General features: G+C 43.7%; 1 protein-coding gene across 9 annotated transcripts in view; it reads right to left on the bottom strand.

Moving 5' to 3' along the window:
* The window catches only part of Prp4k (Pre-mRNA processing factor 4 kinase), a 119613-nt gene that overhangs the window by 72721 nt on the left and 24281 nt on the right, over positions 1-22611 (bottom strand). For all 9 annotated transcript variants that reach the window (XR_016290470.1, XR_016290467.1, XR_016290468.1 and 6 more), the window contains 6 exons: positions 21923-22036; positions 20035-20119; positions 19449-19553; positions 10414-10519; positions 3097-3158; positions 2905-2992 (listed from right to left, as the gene is read on the bottom strand). Coding sequence is in view for 4 of the 9 variants with exons in the window: in XM_089580060.1 (XP_089436186.1) it covers positions 2905-2992; positions 3097-3158; positions 10414-10519; positions 19449-19553; positions 20035-20119; positions 21923-22036 (560 nt within the window). In the remaining 5 variants the exon portion in view is untranslated. The remainder of the gene's footprint in view (positions 1-2904; positions 2993-3096; positions 3159-10413; positions 10520-19448; positions 19554-20034; positions 20120-21922; positions 22037-22611) is intronic.

Here is a 22611-nt window from a genome sequence, read left to right as displayed (position 1 = left end):
AATTATTTGTTGTAACTACAGTGGAATCCCAATATGAATCTCACGAGGTTGCGAAAAATGCTTGTATTATCCGAAATTAAATTTCCACCAAAATGAAGAAAATTCGTATGCAGAAGCATGGGAAATGCATTCACTCAGATCAGATCACGGCTTACAGGATTTATTTACAGGCTGCACAGCCATAGCTCACTACTCACGGAGCGTACTACAAGACTAGCGATTGCGGCATCAGCTATGTATGGGCAGCGCATAGTGCTCAAGGGTGCGGCCATGGCTTGCGCACTGTATCATCCGTAGTGGTGTGGGAGAGTGTTCAGAACACCCACAATTCTGCACATTGTACACAACGCACTACAGTCAGGGAATTTCAAGAATTCATATCATCCCGAAATTAGTACCAACCGTGTTGCCATCATGGAGATTCAACTGTAACCTGGTTTAAGCATCTCTCCAATAACACTGTGCAACATGTTATTCCATCAAGAAAAACTGTTCACGTTTGACACATACTGTTTACTTCTGCATGGATGTCATTTGTCAACATTACCACAGCTTTGTGTAGTCTATACGCTCCATAAGGCGTCACATTGCAGAAGTTAGTCACTGCAGCTGATCACACATCATGCTACGCTAAAGCACCCTACTGTTACTGCTCCAATGTTAGCAAATGAACTTGAAACCACTAGGAACAACAAACTTAGGTTGACAAAGACCTGTGAGGACTCGGAATTTCCAAGCTCAAGACTGCATGCCTGCTCTTTGGCTGATTTTGCAATCGACATGCGTGTGCACACTTCATGGTGTCTTGCATGCGAATGTGCATCCGCAACACTGCCATTCCTTAAATTAAGCATGGAAAGGAAAATACAGATGAGCATTAACCTACATTACCTTGAGGTATAGAGCACAAGAAACCCCTTATTTTTCACAACTGTAGAAAACTTTATACTGCAGATACAAAGGCCACAAAGTACCAATGTTCACGTGCAATCCACAGCATTGTTACTACAACCAGTGACCTGCATAACGTATCTATTTTATTGGATACGTATGTGGTACACGAGGCCCCCTGTGACTTTCACTTCTTGATATTCTTTATCCAGCATGAACAGATTCATGCTCAGCTTTAGATGTATAGTCCAACTGATCCAAGAGCAAAGGTTCTCATCAACATGAGGCCAAGTTTTAGTCTTCAGATTCCGGTTCTTTAATTCTGGGCATGTGCAACCAAAAACAATGCCCTAATTACCGAAACTGTCACTGGGTTCCTTCTTTTTTTTTTCACACTGGGCTAATGTTTTTTTCTGAAATAACAGTAAAAAGCTACATAACTGATCTGTATCCAAATATGCACAACCATGCTAAGCAAATGGGAACAAGCTAAAAGGGTTTTTCAAAAGGTAACAGCAGACTGATAGCATCAGGAGCAAATGTACTGGAAATTCTAAACTTCAAACGGGACAGACATATTTTTAGTGAATGCATTGGTTGACTAGCAAGTGCCAAAGTATGCTTAACTGGAAATGAAGCGTTTATAAATTAGCAGAAACCAGTTCCCAGTGTGCACCTCTAAAGTGCTGAACAGCAGGTGCAAAATAATTTTACACACACTGTGATGGCATTTTAACCGCAGTACCTATAATGATGCAGCCCAGGCCACTGAAATTTTTTATGTAGTAATATAATATTTGGAATTAATCAATTCAAGTGCATAGGAGTATAAAACAGAAGAGGATGTCTTCATAGTGGCAGTGTACTTATTCTCAACCCTCGGCTTAAGATATATACGAACACACTTTAGAACACTACCATAATAAAAGGTAAAACTGTGAATACAGCCTCATGGAGCGCAGCGTCGACAAATGAACTGAAGCCAGCAACATGAAACTATCAGATCGGACTTATGCCTAATGGCATTCATCTTCACGATAATGCACGCCCTTACACGGCTGGTGCAACTCTTGACACCATTTGGAAGTTGCGATTCCACATCTTGGAGCACGCCCCATACGCCTGGACCTTGGTGCCTGCGATTATCATTTGTTTAGACTGATAAAGGACACATAGATAAACAGAGTAATTGGGTGATGACAGGGCCCAAGAGGTGCAACCCTGGCTTAGACAGTATAGCCTCGCTTACAGAGCATAGCATGAAATACAGAAGTTGCTGCACTGGTAATAACAAATACCTTAAAAAGCCGAGTCATAATGTGGACAAACGACATGTCATGTACTGATGTCGTTGCTATTGCACCTTACACCACATATGCCTCAAGATGTTTAGCTGCTACATTTTGAAACACCCTCATGCTTGCCCTGCATCACAATATTCTTATTAGACACAATAATTGTCTCCTACAGCGCATGCTATCATCGAAAATGAAGTATGCTGTCTTGAAAATGTCAAACTTCAAGCAAATTACTGAAAACTATATTTAGTAAGGCACCAGCACCTGCCTAGCCTCCGGCCTTTCATTGCCAATCATTATAGATGAAAATCCTCAAATGCACCTGCAATGCTGTAAAAGGGTACATTTGAGCATCTTGCACAACACACACACACACACAAATGCACAAAGCCTTAATTACGCACCTCAGTTTATAACAAGGCAAAAAATACACAAAAACAGAGAAAATGGTACGAACAAAGTTGCTCTTGTCAAGCAAAGCTGTTGAATATAACCTTCCAGATCAGATTTTCATTAGGTATTGCACGAGATACATCAATTTCGGTCACCGAGAAGTGCTTGAAGCAGCAGCACTTTTGAAGTTTTCAACATTTTTGGCTACAACAGCTGTGTTGCTATCGCGAAAAGATTCCCATACCTGTGCATTTCCACATAATGTTTGTACCAGAAACAGCGCACTAAAATACCAGACCAAATAAACACATAGCATACTCACGATAATAGCCTTCTGCATCATCCCAATTGTCTGTAAGGTTAGGGTTTTCTTGGGCTCGTGATGAAATCTTTTGAACAGAGCTGGGACTCTAGAAGCACACATGTTGAAAAGTTAGCCAAATGGTCACTCATTTAGACATACATTAGTAACACAAGAAAGCAAATTTTTGGTATAAGAAATGTCATTACTTACAGAATAATTCTCAGCAAACATGTCCTCTGAGAACATATCCAACTGCTTCTTTTTCTCTTGACCTGATAGGAATTTCAAAATAGAGACTTATCAGCTACACTTGCAACAGCCAACTCAAAAGCTTGCAAATATGTGCAAATCGAAAAATGTTTCAAGAAAAACAATGAGCATAGTTGCACATAGTCATGCTTCTATGCAATAAAAACGCCTAACGTTAATGCATTTTTTTTTTACCTAGAGTTGTGCTCTTTGTGTGCACAGTGCATAAACTGGAGAAGAGATTACCTCCAAGATCCCAGAAAAATCCCTTCTCCAGACCAAAAAGTGAGCAAACATAATGATATTTTTGTTATTAGTGCAAATCAAATACATAGGGGCTAAAAAAATTTAAAAGACCATCACAGTGATGCTCCTTACATATCAGACAGGTTGTGATAGAAATCACTTTACTGATTTCGTCAACAAGCCAGAATTTAGAGTGTCCTCTGATACTTGTTAAAACACCCACACACAAAATGCACCAGGTCGCCAGCACATTTAACCTTGATTTAACTCCACAATATTCAGTGGCATGCCACATGACACTTCTCATCGCATATTTGGCTGTTTGCAACTTCTAGACTGAAAATATGCAGTACATTATTAAGTTAAGCATTAAATCTACTGTGTGGGTAAAAGTTTCGAACTAATTTCTGAATGTCTTGCAAAATAAAGCAGGGCATACATACTCTGGTTTACACTGAAAAATCAATACGAAACAACAGGATAACCATACATCATCATTTACCAGTACACTCAGTGATATTTTACGGGTTTTTTGCAATAACAATAAAATTTCCAGCACTAATACCCTTTTAACCACCGTTTTTTTTAATTTGCCACAACTAGCTCTACAACTACGGTATGAAACACGCGTTAGTGAACTAGACATGATGTAGTACAGCAAGGATTTAATATTTTGCACACTATAAAAAAAAATATGCTGCTGTCGTATACAACTCAAGAATGAAGAAGCAGCAGACGCCCTTCAAAAAAGGCCCCCCAGCCAATGGTGCCGACAAAATCTCATCACAACATGGTTTATCCCCTTGGACCCGCTAGCGTGATATTGCAGGGTGTGGAAGGTGAAAGAGCATGAACCACCGCTTAATCGGATTAACTGCGACGTCACGAGAATCGGTCGATGCCATTAGCTGGAAGACCTCCTTTGAAGGGCATCTCCCACATCGTTGCATCTCCCACTTCGTTCTTGAGCTGTATGCAACTATAGTACTGCCTGTAAGCTGCATTTGAGAGCAAGTGTTAGGGAAAAGCGCCAGTCACGTTTAGTTCTGGTGCTCCAACCAACCAGTGCACACCAGTCAACGAGAAATAATCAATATATAATGCTGCCTGCTGACACTGCTTGGCTAGACCATATAAGAGGCAATGCCGCCCTACAAATCGGCCCATGCTTTTGGTAAAAGGAACCTTTATTAATGCTTCCTTTGCATGAATGGGTCAGTGCTGGCGATATACAGCGTGCCCAATATTCACAAAACAGGAATGCCCCATTGGTCAGCAAGACAAATGCTCCCATTCATAACACATCTGATTTCGTCGACAAAGTAAAAGGCATAATCCTAGAAGATGAAGATGCGCTGGTGTCACCCAATGTGTCGAGCACACGTCAAGTGACACCAGTGCATCTTCGTTGCGCACCAGCACATCTCTTCACGAGTGTTCCAAACGACTTGGCACATGCAAAGAGCTCCTCAGCAAAAGCATATCTTTTCAAGAATGCATGCCACGTCATGAAGCTTTGCAACCTTTTTAGCTTCTGCTTAATGAACACATACGTCCTGTATGATGGCTCCACCTACAAGCAAACAATCGGAAATGCTAAGAGTACAGTGTTTTCTGTTAGAACGGCTCCATTAGCATTCAACGCGAAAGTTTTTCCAATTTCAACTGAAATTGTTTTAGAGTTATGTCAACGACTGCGTCTGCATTCTAAACAAGGGACAAGCTCAAGGCTTCCTGGGTCCCCTGAACAGCGGAGAAGCCTCCATTAACTTCACTGTTGGGAAAGAAGAGAACGGATGTAACCCATTTTGGGTGCTCTCATAACAAGCTCATACACCAGCCCAATTTCTAGCATGTACAGTCAGGCCGGAATGAAATGCGAACACGCATATTTCATACATTTCTACTTTGCAGAGACATATTCCTTTACAACCTACCGTATAAACGCGTGTAAGGGCTGCACCCGTGTATGGGCCGCACCCCCAACTTCCCGAAGCAAATATTAAAAAAAAAAAAATCCGTGTAAGGGCCGCACCCCGAACTTTCCACGACCCACGTGTGATTAGCCTTCAAAATGCGCGCGCACGGAAGCTTCCAGATGCCGTCCACGGATGGCGCCGATGTCGCGGGTCATCATCATTATCATATTTTTTTTCTGCCGCGAGCTTCCGCAATCCATATCGTCATCGGTATCATCAGCCCTGGTAAGCCCCAGATCCAATCCAATCCACCCCGGCTTTGTTTTGCGACTGTCGAAGGCACGCGAGTCGTAGCAGCGTTGTTGGCGTGGGCGCACGCTGTTGTTGCGGCTCTCGTGTGCGCTCTGCTTTATTTTTCACGAATTGCCATCGAGCGTTGCCATTCTAGCACGATGGGCAAACATATCAGTAGCTACACGGCAGGCTTTAAACTGAAGGTAGTGGAGTTTGCCCTCGACCATGGCAAGCGTGCGGCGGGTAGAAAATTTGGCGTGGACGAGAAGTGCGTCCGAAGGTGGTGCAACCAGAAGGATGCGTTGAAGAACACCAGCTCCAAAAGGCGTGCTTTTCGTGGCAAGCCATGCAAATATCCAGAGCTCGAAGAAGAGCTGTTCCGCTACGCAATGGAAGTGCGGAACAATGGATACGCGCTGACGACGGACATGCTGCGCGTGAAGACGCAAGCCTTGGCGCGTGCGAGAAGCCTACCCCGCGAGGAGTTCAAAGGTAGCGTCGGATGGTTGCGGAGATTTTTAAAGAGGAAGAGCCTATCCTTTCGGCGAAGGACCACGCTGTGCCAGAGGCTGCCCCCCGACTACACCAACAAGGTGCTCAACTTTCATAGGTACGTGATCGGTCTGCGCCATGAGCACAATTAGATGTTATCACAGATAGCAAATGCCGACCAGACCCCCGTGTGGTTCGACTGTCCTGAAAACTGCACAGTTGAACTTAAAGGAAAGAAGAGCGTTTCTGTGCGGACAACTGGTGCGGAGCGCCAACGGTGCACAGTTATGCTGTGCGTCACCGCAGACGGGCGGAAGCTGCCCCCGTATGTGATTTTGAAAAGGAAGAAGATTCCAAATGAGGCTTTCCCCAAGGGAATTGTAGTTCGAGCCCAAGAAAAGGGCTGGATGGATGATGAGCTTGTCCTCGATTGGATTAAAAGCGTTTGGCAGAATCGCCCAGGCGCGATGTTGGCCAAACGATCGCTGCTCGTCTTGGACAGCTTCCGCGGTCATTTAACGGATAGAGTCAAAAAACATCTGGGCAGTATCCGCACAGACATGGCCGTTATTCCGGGCGGCCTCACCGGCGTGCTGCAACCACTGGACGTGAGCATTAATCGGCCTTTTAAGGTTGAGTTCCGGAGGCAATACTCGGAATGGATTGCAAACGGCGATCACGATGAGACTCCGACCGGCGGCTCAAGAGGGCACCGCTCGCGACTGTGCTGGGCTGGATTTTGACCGCGTGGAATTCGGTGTCTACGGACATTGTATCCCGCAGCTTCAAAGTGACCGGGATTTCCAACGATTTGGACGGAACTGAAGACGACGACTTGTGGGGTGATGAGCCAGAGGAGCGCAGCACCAGCTCGGAGTCTGAGGACTCCGCGAGTGATGATGACTGATGATTGTAAATAGTGATGATTGATGAGGATTATTGTAAATAAACGCGCATTCACTTGTTGGGCTGTTTTTACTCGAAAAAAAAAAATTTTTTTTCGTATGTCGCGTGTATGGGCCGCACCCCGAAAATAGGCCCTCCGATCTGCAAAAAAAGGTGCGGCCCTTACACGCGTTTATACGGTATTTACGGTTATGCACTTCGGCAGACCCTTTATCCAGACACATGAATCAGGCTAGTTGTGCACTACAGCTGAAACTAGGCATGTAAAATATTTTGTTTTCTTGACATGCTCTGTTCGCATTTCATTCCGGCCTGAGTAAGCCCGCCCATTCTGGAAGGTACAGTCAAACCATGCTACAACGAATGCCACTACAACCAAGTCTCCGCCACAACGATGTATTTCCAATTCCTTGTCGGCAAACCATACATGGCAAAGAAATTATTTCCCTCCACAGCGAACACTTTTCGGAGCAAGGTTCCGCTTCAACGAATTATTTCTAAGTAAGCAGCTGTTTTTTTTTTGTTGTGGTTGGTTTGCACATCCACTTACGTTAATATTTTGTTAGGTTTCACCATAAACGACTACTGTACTAGTTCGCACTTTAACAGAGCTGACACCTCCTGCGGAATCGGAATTGATGCACAGATGTGTGTGTGGTGCACGACTGCTTGAGACGGTTTTGCTGACGGCTCGGAGGCAGCTTACGGCACTTTTTTGCTTTTTTCATTGAAAAAGACAATGAATACCAGTTCAGCATTCATTTCAGTACAAAGTTATCATGTCAATGGTAATCAGTGACATTAAATATTTCTGATAAACGGTGGCTAGTTCCAAAGCACTTTCTCTGAGGCTGCATTGCAGAGCACATTAGGCCTAACGACAGCAAGCGAGTCAGTCGCACACAATGATGCAATGTCACCCCGCACAGCGGAGGGCAGCATGTCAATGCAAAAAGCCCAATGCCGGCCACGGTCCACTGTGGTCTTGCTTTTGAGCCGCAGGTGAGCACTGTGATAACAGTTTGTTTTTCCCTTTCTGGTGAACCTGGGCACTGACCTAGTACAGGCATTGCTGCCTAAATTGAAGTGTGACAATGGTTCTAGGTGAGCCTCAACAAAACCACACGTTGCAGGCATGTTTGTATTACACACTGTAAAACTTGAGTGAAGAACTGGAGCAACCGCATTTCTGGCACGTTGTCAAAAGCATCGATTTTGAGGTGCATGTGACCCCAATTTAAAGCGCAGTGACGCGAGCGCACATGCACCTAATCTTCTCCAAAATTCCTTCAGGCAGCATGGTCTCGGTACAGGTCCTTGCAGGACAAAATCGGGAACGCTTTTTTAATGAGTGCAGAAAAAGGCAGTGCCTTTTAATAGCAAATGTAGCGGGTGCATTTATTACGCAAATACATCCATTGTCCGAGATTTCCGGATTACCATGAAAATCGCACCCAGTGCGTCAAGACCAAAGCTGACAGATTTCTGGAAAATAGACATTCATAAACTATCCAGTCCAATCTGTCAACAGTCTGGCCTGTTTTCACGATGACGGAACTTCCTTTTCAGCGAAATATTTTGCGGGTTTCTTAAATTTCATTGTAGCGGGATTAGACTGTACTTTGATTTCAAATTGATGCATTCATCAATCACGAACCCTCAAATGTGATGTCAGTTCATCGGGCCGATGAACACAGCCTGAAGCAGGAACCTGACATGATCAGTAGTAAATTGGAACATAATGAATGTCCGACAAGGATTTGTTGAAAGTGCGCACATGCAGAATGCAACAGTATCATCTCAATCAAAATACACGGCAGTGCTTTGCCTACCACATTTCAGAAAAACCCTAGAACAGGTCTTCAAAAAGCACAAGGTGCTTGACTAGCAAAACTGCATTGTCATCTCGTCAGTGTAGCAGATGTTCTGTCTCATTCAAGGCTCCCTAGCATGGTTTATTAGATACCATGTGGCAATTGTGATCCCGTCTACACTGAGGAGGCAGGAAATCTACCGAGGCGACTAAAGCAGCACCAAGATGATGCAAAGATCACACAACCTTGAGTGCCATGTCAGTATACACAGAAAAAAACAGGGCATAGAATAGGCTCGGATAGCAAGGAAATCACTGCTACTGAAAGAAATTTGTCGGCACAATCACGCCTTGAATCTCTGATTATACCACACACTTAGTAAACAGAATGGAAATCCTAGAGCTACATAAAGCTGCATCTTTCACCGCCAGTTTTCATTGTGAACATGGAAGCCATTGAGTTACAAAATGTCAACAAGTATTTAGACATGGTCAGTAATCCAAGGTTTTACTACTATGCTACTACTTTATTACCAGACAGCATTCCATCAAACCCTAGCTACGTCAGGTGGCATAGAAGGTAAAACTGCCCATCGAGGAAAGGCTCCATCATATAGTGAACATCTGTGCTTCCAGACAGCCTTGACCCAACTGATGACTCCGAACGATGGCCGCAAGCATCTTGATGCCAAACAGCGTCCTTAAAGATAAGAGAAGAAGTTGATCTCGTGCAGCGCTAGCCACTTCACATGTGACGACGCCACTAGCAAGGAGGCTTCACTGCTACCACGTTGCACTGAGATACCTGCACTTGGCACCTAGGGCAGCGTGGCCGCACGCGGCAGAAAGAGGCACAGTATTGACTAGTCTACTAGAATAGCATTGGCATATGTAATAACGTGGGCCCGCTTAAACGCTTTCTTGCCTTCAGCGATAAAGCCACAGTGATTTAATAAAAGGTGGGTAATAAGAGGTTGGTGAATGGTCATACACATGGGTGGTCAGCCAGTCTGGTGGGTGACAAAATCATTGCCGCCCACCATGAGGAGAAGCCTGTGAGTGTTGCAGTTTAAAACCAGAAAGCTACATAACATCTTCTACACTAAAATGCTATGGGGCAAGCAGAAACTTCAGACCCTCAAGCGATTCGGTAAGCTCGAGACTGGGAGCAAAAATGCCCAACCCCTCTCACAATGCAAATAACACCTAAACGCTCGCATTACACACTCGTCGAAATCTGTCAAAACTTCTTTTCCCCATGCAACGAACCCTTCCCCCAAATTGAAGTCAACTTTTCTGTAAATGAGTAAATATGATATACGCATGATGGCTCGGATGCAAGTTTGTTGCAAGCTTGGCACAGTACCAGTCCTATTAAGAGAACCAAAATTTGGCTACAGCCAGCCATACCACTGTGCCACTTCTCATTCAAAATAAAAAAGGAAAATAATTCTCTAGAAATCCAGATCACTACAGGAGCTGGCAGTATATAGAGGCAGGACTTGCAAAAGCAGTCATCAGCCATGATACTCTAAACCTCATATAGCATCAATGCTACGCTACCCAGCTCCGAATGTATATGGCCACTACAGAGCTCCAATTACCTACCTGTGTCTGATTCAGTGTTGCCTTCTTGGACGATCATTTGCCTCTTGGCCATTATAGCCGCCTCAAAGTCTGCTGTGTCTTCACTGTTTTCATTCATGTCGGTTGCCTGGAGGAAAAAAATAACAATTAAAAAGTGCAACTTTTAACCCTTTGGGTACTGAAAACACTTTATGGATCTGCCCTTTCATATCCTTACTATTTATCTGCACAGATGGCTTTCCGAGATGTTTTCACTCTGTCCTAGCACCCATGCTTGCATAAGTGCATGTGTGCATATGGGATTGCATCATCACAACGGTCAGAGGCCCTCTACAGTCCAGCAGTGCTCAGCCACCGTATTCGGTGGCTTGTGGCATGCTCCAATCGTAATTGACATGGGTCATGATTCTATTTCGCACGCACAGCACAGAACATTTTGACCCAGAATGTACTATGCCAGCTGAATGCTTTCTGAATGGATAGCCATGCATGCTCCCCTGTCGCCGCTGCTTCAGATGGGAAACTGCTGCTGAAAGCGACTGCTTCACGAATTTTATCAATGCCTGCTAACCGCAGGACATTTTATGCACGCTCCTTACAGCTGTGCTGTCAAGCCAGCTGGACTAAAGAGAGCAGTATTTTCAGCTGCCACAGCTCCACTAGCCTGATGTGTCCAGCCTCGACCACCTATCACAGATGCTGAGAGAACATCAAATCAAAAATGCACCTTTAAGTGGTGCACCAACATGGGATATTTCAATCAGCAGTGATTTGTTCCTCAATATAAAATCAAACTTACTAGTACAGAGTACAGAACAGTCTTTCATATGTAATGAAATAGCCAAGGGCATGAAAAAAAGGCATAAAAAGATTAATGATTTGCAGTGTACCGACGTCCATCTAGTCAGTTGTTTCCAGCCTTACATGTAAACAGGCACATTAGCACTTGAAAACACCCAAGTTTTTTCAAAGCCCAAGAGTTATCAGCAGCCTTCAGCAACACTGGACAGACATCACCCAATGTGACAAAAAAGCCGGCGCCACAGAAAAGGTTATAACACCCAATGCATTTTGATGACCACAGGTGCTACATGGTATGCCACAAACAACAAACAAGCCTCCACTAGCGTACGACCCACACTGCTACTCTGAAGCTTACAATTTCCATGCTGCGCTGAGAGACGACATGTATGGCCCGCACTCGCGGCTTCAGAGCTTGGCAGTTTTACGGCAAAGATCTTGGAGAACTCACAGCAGGACACAAGGCTAATCTGCTTCCCAACTCAAATGGGGCAAACCTAAGTAAGGAGCACATGGAAGATGGTTTGGTTTATGGGGTTTAACGTCCCAAAGCGACTGAGGCTATGAGAGACGCCGTAGTGAAGGGCTCCGGAAATTTCGACCACCTGGGAGGAGCACATGGAAGATACAAGCCTTGAAGACAACCTGCCCATTCCTCCTCGATAACTGTGGCCATGGTTATCAATGCAAACATGCGCCTAAAGCAGACACGCTCTTCTGCGTTGGCTGTGCTTCGTGTGCTGCCGTGGCACTACACGGAGCTCCTCTTATTATAATTAAGTGCCCAGTTCACATTACAGAATCTGTTCTCTGCAATAACACTTGAGAAAAGGCTTAATTTTCTTTCCCACTTTGCAAAAAGCACACTGAAAATTTCGTTACTTCATTTACCACTAACTACATTTATTGGAATATTTCTCCATTTTCACAAATTCAAGCTGTGAAGGGACAACTGTACACTTCTACAGCAAATCAGCACAAAAAACTTGCCACCATGCAAGTGCAATGGAAAGCATATACTATTTTCAGGAACACCATATAGCAAGAAAAATATAACATGTTCATTTGCAACTAATAAACTAGTGGTTTGGTTTGGTTTATGGGGTTTAACGTCCCAAAGCGACTAAGGCTATGAGAGACGCCGTAGTGAAGGGCTCCGGAAATTTCGACCACCTGGGGTTCTTTAATGTGCACTGACATCGTACAGTACACGGGCCTCTAGAATTTCTCCTCCAAAGAAATTCCAGCCGCCGCGGCCGGGATCGAACCCGCGTCTTTCGGGTCAGCAGTCGAGCACCATAACCACTGAGCCACCGCGGCGGCACTAATAAACTAGTGCAACATGCTTATACCCTTCATTTGTGAAGGTCTCAGTAATTGAGCGACGTCATAATAGGGACAAATCGGCAAATAATGAAAACACTGAACCTTGCTCATAGGAGACCTTTCATGTGCTCTGCGGTACATGCCTTTTACAAAGGGGTTGAACTGCAATCGAATCATGCTCAAATATTAGCTAATAAACAAATATTCATGAACTCTGAATAAAAAATTCTGTAACCTTAAGACACAGATTCAACTTATAACTAAATATTTAATATGTACACATATCAACATCTTTCTCTATTTAGCACAGCAATTGGACGCAGCCTTTGCACACCCATCAGAGATTTAGCTCCAAAACAGCGAACACAATTTTTACCCATGTATATTTGCTAAAAAAGATTAGCACAACATGGAGACAGGAAGCTAAGCAAATCACTGCGCTATCTGTCAGGTCTAACACGTCTGTTAGGTCTGTTAAGTGTGGACAGTAAGGCATTGTATCGTTGTAATATGACCTGGAGATCAGCCGACTGAGTACTGTTGGCTACACGCCACCCGAACAGATGTCCCCTAAGTATCGCCGTCGGCGTAGTGTGGCAAAGCTAAATACAACGCAGGAACCACTTGGCATATGCAGCATACTGACTGAGATCGGCTCACGCAAGCAACTTGGTTTAAGAATTTGGCGTAGTCCCTCGCTCACTTGGTTTCTCTCAGCATATCGCAGTACCGACCAGGTTTGCTGGCATTTCGAAAGGCGATGGTATGCCCAGCATGTGTACAAGAGCAGGCGACGCAGCAGTCGGTGAGCCACAACTTTTGGAGGCCCATGTGACCAGGGTTGTTGCTCTTCCCTGGCTGTGACGCCAAAGCACACCCCAGCACTCAGAAATGGAAACCAAAATCACTCAATATAAATAATGCAATAATCGGACATGCATGAATCGCACAGTGCGTATCACGCGTCACGGGGCAACACACAGCGTTTGAAACAAAAAAACACACCAACATTTAGGACCATTGAACAAAATTCCTCCCCAACAAAAAAGCAGTCCATTGTCGAAATCTTTTCTTGGTACCATTGCACAAAATTCCTCCCCAACAAAAAAGCAGTCCATTGTCAAATCTTTTCTTGGACCATTGCACAAAATTCCTCCCCAACAAAAAAGCAGTCCATTGTCAAATCTTTTCTTGGTACCATTGCACAAAATTCCTCCCCAACAAAAAAGCAGTCCATTGTCAAATCTTTTCTTGGTACCATTGCACAAAATTCCCCCCAACAAAAAAGCAGTGCATTGTCAAATCTTTTCTTGGTACCATTGCACAAAATTCCTCCCCAACAAAAAGCAGTCCATTGTCAAATCTTTTCTTGGTACCATTGCACAAAATTCCCCCCCAACAAAAAAGCAGTCCATTGTCAAATCTTTTCTTGGTACCATTGCACAAAATTCCTCCCCAACAAAAAAGCAGTCCATTGTCAAATCTTTTCTTGGTACCATTGCACAAAATTCCCCCCCAACAAAAAAGCAGTCCATTGTCAAATCTTTTCTTGGTACCATTGCACAAAATTCCTCCCCAACAAAAAAGCAGTCCATTGTCAAATCTTTTCTTGGTACCATTGCACAAAATTCCCCCCCAACAAAAAAGCAGTCCATTGTCAAATCTTTTCTTGGTACCATTGCACAAAATTCCCCCCAACAAAAAAGCAGTCCATTGTCAAATCTTTTCTTGGTACCATTGCACAAAATTCCCCCCCAACAAAAAAGCAGTCCATTGTCAAATCTTTTCTTGGTACCATTGCACAAAATTCCTCCCCAACAAAAAAGCAGTCCATTGTCAAATCTTTTCTTGGTACCATTGCACAAAATTCCCCCCCAACAAAAAAGCAGTCCATTGTCAAATCTTTTCTTGGTACCATTGCACAAAATTCCCCCCCAACAAAAAAGCAGTCCATTGTCAAATCTTTTCTTGGTACCATTGCACAAAATTCCCCCCCAACAAAAAAGCAGTCCATTGTCAAATCTTTTCTTGGTACCATTGCACAAAATTCCTCCCCAACAAAAAAGCAGTCCATTGTCAAATCTTTTCTTGGTACCATTGCACAAAATTCCCCCCCAACAAAAAAGCAGTCCATTGTCAAATCTTTTCTTGGTACCATTGCACAAAATTCCTCCCCAACAAAAAAGCAGTCCATTGTCAAATCTTTTCTTGGTACCATTGCACAAAATTCCCCCCCAACAAAAAAGCAGTCCATTGTCAAATCTTTTCTTGGTACCATTGCACAAAATTCCTCCCCAACAAAAAAGCAGTCCATTGTCAAATCTTTTCTTGGTACCATTGCACAAAATTCCCCCCCAACAAAAAAGCAGTCCATTGTCAAATCTTTTCTTGGTACCATTGCACAAAATTCCTCCCCAACAAAAAAGCAGTCCATTGTCAAATCTTTTCTTGGTACCATTGCACAAAATTCCCCCCCAACAAAAAAGCAGTCCATTGTCAAATCTTTTCTTGGTACCTAAACAAGGAGTTAATCACAAGAAAAAATTAAGCTTTAAAATTTGGATGCCCCTGGCTTGTTTGATATAGTCAAACATTAAAAAACTGGTTTCATTTGCTGTTGTACTTGGAGAGTGGAGTAATACAGGGTGCTGCAGACCATGGCCAACTGTTACCAAATGCCGTTTTTTTTACATTTGCTGTCGATAGTCCATTATTACTGGCCTGCAATTGCCAGGTAACAATGGTAGTCTCGATTCTCTGCATGAATTTGAGCTAGTCAAGTGTAACGGCGATTACACTTGACAGCACATTTGGCATCACTGTCACAACAATGCAAAATATAGAAAAAGAATATGAACAAAGATCTTTAATCATACAAGCTGCAAAGCTACTCAGTGGCCCGATGCTTCAAGCATGACATGATGACTAAACGATAATTGAAAGTTTAAAATAATCATGCCATCTACGGAGTGGAAAATAAAAGAATGGTTCAAGTTGTTCGGTACCACCAATACAGTGAAATCTTGTTGCCACAAACCTCACATTAACGATTTTTTTTTCAGCACTACAAAATTTTCAAAAACACCTGCCAGGACACCTATATTTGCATTATAAAAATATTTCCCTACTACGAATTTTAAAATATAAAACTTTCAAGAATAACATGCGTAATTTATTTGCTCACCCATATAGAGGTGGAATTGACAAATTACCTCATGGAGCAATCTCGCGATCAGGAAAAGCTGTATTTTGGAGCAGATTTAGAGCAGGTAAAATGAAGTTTTGAAGCAGGTTGGCAGAACTGAAAAAATGTTTTTTTTTCTTAAAGTCACATGAACTGTTTTTTAAGCAGTACTATAAATCAGTTGGTATACTCATAGCATGCAAAACCACTGATGTGTAGTCTCATATAGAGTGTGCAAACATAATCCTTATCTGCCCTCAAATGGTTCAAGACAGGTAAAACTCGCGCTGCCACAATTCAAAAGTGCCAACTGCCTCTAGAATGGCTTTACGAAACTTTATGAAAAAACGAGATACTATCAAGCTTGGATAACTGCTATGTGCATCTTCCGCATTTTGGCAAGTGGCTTTTTTAACACCGCCAGCAGGCAGGAGCGAATTAAGTTTACATTTTCACACAGCCTTTTAAGCCATGACTGCATGTCATGAAACCATGAAGTTTTTTTTGCCACTGTCGTGCCCCCATATTCTTCCGAAGCCCGGATTACGCCTGAATGTTAATGGACAGAAGGATATCGATGACCGCGGCCTCTGAAGCAGGACATAGCAGCTAACATCACTGACGTATTGCACACATATCGTAGCACATGAAGAGATAGGCAACTGAAAGTCCTCAATAACATAAAAAAATTTTTATTGAGCATTAGTATTCTACTGCCTACGAGTGTGGCCCTTCAACAAACACACTTTCAAGCAAGTGTGTACAGTGGATTTTCAACTCATGCTTCCTTTTTCATTTATCACATGTGTGTCGCAACACTCAACTACAGCTCGATTACGTTGGACATTGGCCCAGTAAGCCAGCTGGCTCGAACCGAATGCGCTTGTACAAGTACAGGCATGCAAAAATGGAAGCATGCAAGTCGCATCTGCCAACGGGACTTACTAAAGCTTAGAAATCGATTCAGAATTCCTATTTGCAATAACAGTTTTAACTAGCATGAACACTAGCAACTGCTGTTTGACTGGCATGGCGCAGTATGCGTGGTTTACTGTTCCAAAGTGACACATGGGCTATGAAGGGTCCAATAGTGGGGGGGAGGGGGAGCCCCAAATTAATTTAGGCCATCTGGGGCTCTTTAATGTGCACTAACAATGCACAGCATACAGGTGTCTTCTGCATTTCGCCTCCCCATCCAAGTGCAGTCGCCACAGCAGGGATTCGATCCCACAGCCTTGGTATCAGCACCCGAATGCCAAAGCCACTGAACCACAGCGGCTCGAACCTATCAGCCGTGCATCAACCACCAGTCAATCAAGCACATCTGTGTGCCGTTTCTGATGCTGACTGGTGCCACTGCACGTTTCCCTTGATTCCATCCACGTGATTCTTTCATTCCTAGTGAAGGTGCCAAAACTGCGTGTTCATCCCGTGCAGTCAACTGTTCATGTGGTGGAGCCTTCCAACACGCCTCGCAGCCAATTGTTAGGGGGCTCCATTGCTGCCGCGTCACACCGTGGAGGATGCTGTGGGGGCCCCTATCATTTTCGAGCTGTCCTGCTTTGTCCAGTGATTTCCCTACACACTCCCTAGATGAGATGTGTGTAGAGATGTGATGTGGGTGTAGAGATCTGTGTACACACCCTCTTATTTTTCTGAAGGCACCCCCTTAATTCGTAAGTTTTTTTTTTTTTCCCTGATGACTACCAAAAATGACTAGTGCTTCTCCTCTACCCCCCCCCCACACACACACACACACACACGCACACGCACACGCACACGCACACACACCCCATCCTAGAAATTTAGACTGCACCCTAATTTCAATTTCTGGGGAAACCCCTGGCTTCAACGCCCCCGACAGCTTGCAGGTAATGAAGTATTGATGAAAATATGAAAAATAATCACTGCCGTGCTGTGCCCATCTCAAAAGCAGACGACCTTGTGGCAGTCATTCACCAAAAAAAATTTACGATGAAATTTACCACGATGAAAGCGGCTAAGCTTTTTCGGGGTCATTCGATAATTCAAACATTTTTTCCGGTCCCATGAAGTTCAAATTAACGAGCTTTCACTGTATACACACAAGTCTACTTGTGGAACATCCGCATGGCACTCCGAAGCTAGCAAGCACGAAGGAAAAAAAATCCTCTTCGTGCCTTTGAGTCTGTCTCGGGAAGTGTGGCGGGTGATGCGTGCACAGCACAGAGATCTGCCACAGTCAAGTCTCGGTGTTGTGCCTGCGTCACTGGCCATGTGTAGGGATGGGGTGCACTTGCTCATAGATGGAAGACAAATTTTGAGCTGGCGTGGCATCATGTCACGTGCTTTCACATCTGACTGAGGCAAGCATGGCAGGCGATGTGTACGAAATGCAGACATGGCCAGACCTCAACACCTTGAGCATCACCTGCCACGCATTGCCTCTGGTGGAACAAAATAAGCACGCAGGCACTGGGTGCACCTGCTTGTGAAGCTGGAAACAGCCGTGCCACGAAAGGAATGAGATAAGAGACACGGAGAGAAAATAAAAAAAAAAATTGCTAGGGTTTAGCTTTGGTTAAACCTGGTAGGTTGCGTAAGCATCCATAGCGTTCCATTCGGGATCATCACCGGTTGTAGACGATTCGGTTTCGATAGAGGCGCGGTGCCCCCTCTAGCAGCGTCTTGAGCGCGCCGCTTAGCAAGGCACTGTTCGCGTTCTTCATCTGTCTCCGTTGTCGTTACCTGGCTTCGTCAAGCCGACGTCGCCTCCCTCTCTGTTTATCACGTGGCATAACGACGAAGCCGGCAAGCGAGCGAACGCATTTTAAACCCCCCTTCTCCACCCTCCTCTCCACACTCCGCAGCTGGCGAGAGCGCGGCGAGGGCAGCGCCTCCACTCGGCAGTGGCACGGCTACAGCTGTAGTGCACCGCGCCTCGCGCCGCCCTTCAAGGTCAAACGTGCCTGGCGGTCGCCCCGACGCGACGGGCTGAAACCTGTCATAATATTGCTTACGCAATAAAAGATACAATCATGATCTTGGAACCTGCACCGTGCAGCTAGCCAGCCCTGCACTCTACGAGTGCTCAGAACTGGAAGTAAACCAAAAAACAGGAAAAGACCACCCAGTGATTTTCATGTATCATGCAACAAAGCTCTTTTGGCAGTCATCTTGCTTCAAGGTCATTTAACTCATTGTTTCTATGTGACAGACACTTCAATACACCTGGCATGCTCGCAAGTACTTTTTGCCGGCATCTGAACTTCTGATAATTGTTATTTCAAGTTCATTTCAATACTGTAGACATTGCAGACAAACATGACATCAAGGCAAAAGATGAAAGGAGACATCAAGTGTGCACCAGAGTAGCTCACACCTGACAGCTGGTAGCTCACTGGGGCCACATATGTCTGTTAACTCCTGAAAACCCATGACAAGAAAGTGCTACAATCTGATCACATTTCACACACCTGATATGATAAGCTGAGAACTGCAGCTGAAATTTCAGGCACATTTTAACTGCAGCAAAATATTCACAACGTCCCAGCCAACATGTGTTTTGGAAACAATGAGAACGTTACACAGCTAAGAAGAAAACTCCCGCTAACAATGTTATAAAAATTGTGGAAAACAGCACACCACCATCTCACCGAGGCTGAACTTAGCTTGAGTGGAAGGCATATCTACAAGGTTTATAGCGCAAATATAGAAAAGTCAAGCAAAGGTAATTTACACTTTAAAAAGTCCAAAAAGCTCTCACCATGTTATCAATGGTAACAGAGTCCGGAGAATGGGTTCCACTGCCCTGTGAGTGCACTGGTGACGAAAACCCGCTGCTTTCTACTTGGTTCTCAACACCCAACCTCTGGAACATTCCACAAGATTTATGTTGCAAATAATTTTAGTGCACCATTGAAGCAGTGACACAACACTTGAGACCTCAAGGTTATAGATTTATATACTGCATACTTTCTTGCGTGAAAAATGAACAAAAAAGTCTGCACAGAAAAAGATTTCTCAAGTATGATCACAGTCCTTTACGCAAGTACAGTGCAATAACAACTTTTTAAACCCGAAAAAAAAAATTTAATGAATGATCACATGTCCATTTAAATCACCTGTACCTCATCTGTACAAAGTGAAAGCAAACACGAAGAGCCTTAAAAATTAAGACACAAATGAGATCTCAAACATTTACGGGATGGCAGTATCACAATAACAGTAGAAAAATCTAAATGAATGTCATGCTAGTGTAGTGTATATGCATGCATGTTGAACTATGAAAGTTACAAAAATGTTTAGAAATGAAATAAGCGAAATTCAAACAAAATTTTTGCTCATCACACCTTAAGCAGCTCCTGCCTTTGCTGTCGCTGCCGTTCAATCACCTTCTCTTCATCTTCATCTTCCTCGATTTCTATGTCTTCAATCCTATAAAACATCCAAGATATGCATAAGGCTCAAAAATAACAATCAAATGAAATTCATTAAGAGTGAACATCAAAACTCATCAAACATCAAAAACATCAAAAAACATCAAAACATCAAAAGAGTGAACATCAGGAAAGTTGTGGAGCTCCACAAATATTGTCCAACCCAGGCACTTCCAACGAGATAGACTCAGCTTGGCCGTTTTTATTCGGGAAAAACGAAAGCCCGCGGAGTTTAAAAAATACCGCATAACAGAGCTTTGCGTTGTGCTTGGTTCCAAGATAAGCGCCAGTGGGTTCGGGCGGCAGTTGGAAGAAAGCGCGGTTCCCGTTTCTGCGGCGATAATTGCGCTCTCACGTTAGCAGAATGCATGTGGAGGAACAATAACAATCTCATAAGTTCAAATTTGGAAGCAAGACCTCAACAAGCAAGGACACATAATAACAAGCTTGATAACGTCATATGAATTACACTGAAAAACGGGAGCCGCACTTTCAACTGCCGCTCGAAGCCACTGGTGCTTATCTTGGAGTCAAGCACAACGAGAAGTCCTGTCTTGAGCAGCACGAAAGGCGCGAAGCGAGTGATGTTTTTTTACAAAGCACGGATGAGAGCGCTGTAATCGCGCCGCAATCGGGCGCACGGAGCGTGCTGTCACATGGTATTTTTTAAACTCCGCGGGCTTTCGTTTTTTCCCAAATAAAAATGGCCACGCTAAGCCTATCTCAATGGAAGTGCCTGCGTTGGACGATATTTGTGGAGCTCCACAACTTTCCTATTGACGCCTGAACATTTCAAGCTATATTTAAAACGTTAATTTATTTATCGTGACTAATTATTGGCATAGGACGAGCAAAAAAATGTTACTGTAACTTCAGATAAATACTAACAACATCCACGCGATTTCAGTTCCGAAGAACGCTTAAGTTTTTTTTAAATCTTGGTCCAAGTTAGCTGGGACATCCTGTATATAGATGAACGACATGTAGAGAATTGTTTGCAGTGGCGGTGCTCGGCTTGATGTGTGCATCATACGGCTGCTTGATGACATCACCCTATTTTTCTTGCCAGCACTGGGATTTTCTGTACCATCTGCGAGTGCACGTGCATACACACGCCACCAGCTTGTCTTGTAATGGAACTAGTAATGCTTTCGCATTAAAAAAGGTATCACAAAGTACTGATATTTAACACGTTGCTTTTTATTAGTGATTTTTATCCATGCGGCCATAAATGAAATGGAAAATAAAATAAATCTGTGAGGCATATTACTGGGCACCTCACTTTTCAGCCAAAATGGTGCTGCACGTGGCAAACAATTAAAAAAAAGAGGCAAAGGCATTCCTTGATGTTTGTGCTAGTTTGTTTTATATTACACATGCATAATGTGTTGCAGAAAAATAGCCAGACATATGAAAACAAAAAATAACTGTGATGTTTGTTTTTACTTTTTTAGCAACTGTCTCATTAGTCATAATAGTGCAGCAATCGAACACATGCCTGGCGGGCTGCATAGAGAGATGTCCTGTTCTAAAAGTGACCGGTCCATGCATCCGCAACGCTGCAGGCCACTATTTGCTTGGGGCTGCCCAAGCACTGGGTTTCCCTATCCTAAAGCTCTCTTTTTTTATCTGTGGCTCAAAACCTCTTACAAGGCCAACCTGAAAGTTGGATTGGTGGCCAAACAACTCAACCGCTGTTTCATTAGACATTGGCCAACCGCATGGCCACTGCAGAAAATCTACCTGTGTCATATAGATTACCTTGACAAACTGAAGTGCAATTATTTTCAGAGACACTTACTCATCCGATGAAGAGGAAGGTGATTTCGGCTTCTTCCTCGAGCTGTTCGTGTGTCGTCCCCTGTCATCTCTGCGATCCCAGTGATCTCGACCATGCCTCCCTCGGTCATCATTCCTGTAATGCGCAATAAATCCATCCACGCAAATCCGGATAAGATAACGCTTGATGTTTTAGGATGTCAAAATGCACCAGTTCTTCACTCCCAGCTTCACCATGGCGTAGGCTGATGCAACTTGAGAAAACTTTTTTTCATTCTTTACATAAAACAATTTGTACACAGGCTTATTCACAGTACGTGTGGCTCTACACGGCCAATGAAACAAAAAGTTGCACTATACAATAAGGCCGCTTATAACAATCCCACAAATATGCAATATTCAGTTCCTGTGAACAAAGGCATTACGATTATTGTAATTTGCATGAAGGCAATAACACTGTGTCCCAGGCAGTTCAAGCATATGCAGAACTCCATTCGGTTTGGAATAAAAGCACAAGCCCCCTTAACTTGAAAAGAGGAGCAGCAAACTCCTTCATAACACACTTTTCATCTCAACTCCCTTCAGATTTCACTTTACACACATGTGCACTGCCAACAACATCCTGGCTCACATTTCCTTTCACTCAACTGAGCACCATTTTTTTTTCTTTACTTCTGCTGGGAAGCCGCACAGTTGCACCTCAAACTTCCA

Source organism: Amblyomma mixtum, chromosome 3 (genome assembly GCF_055824585.1).
Source record: "Amblyomma mixtum isolate Tamu chromosome 3, ASM5582458v1, whole genome shotgun sequence".
In the NCBI taxonomy this organism is placed as follows: Eukaryota; Metazoa; Arthropoda; class Arachnida; order Ixodida; family Ixodidae; genus Amblyomma; species Amblyomma mixtum.
This window is presented reverse-complemented; position numbering and strand designations above follow the sequence as displayed.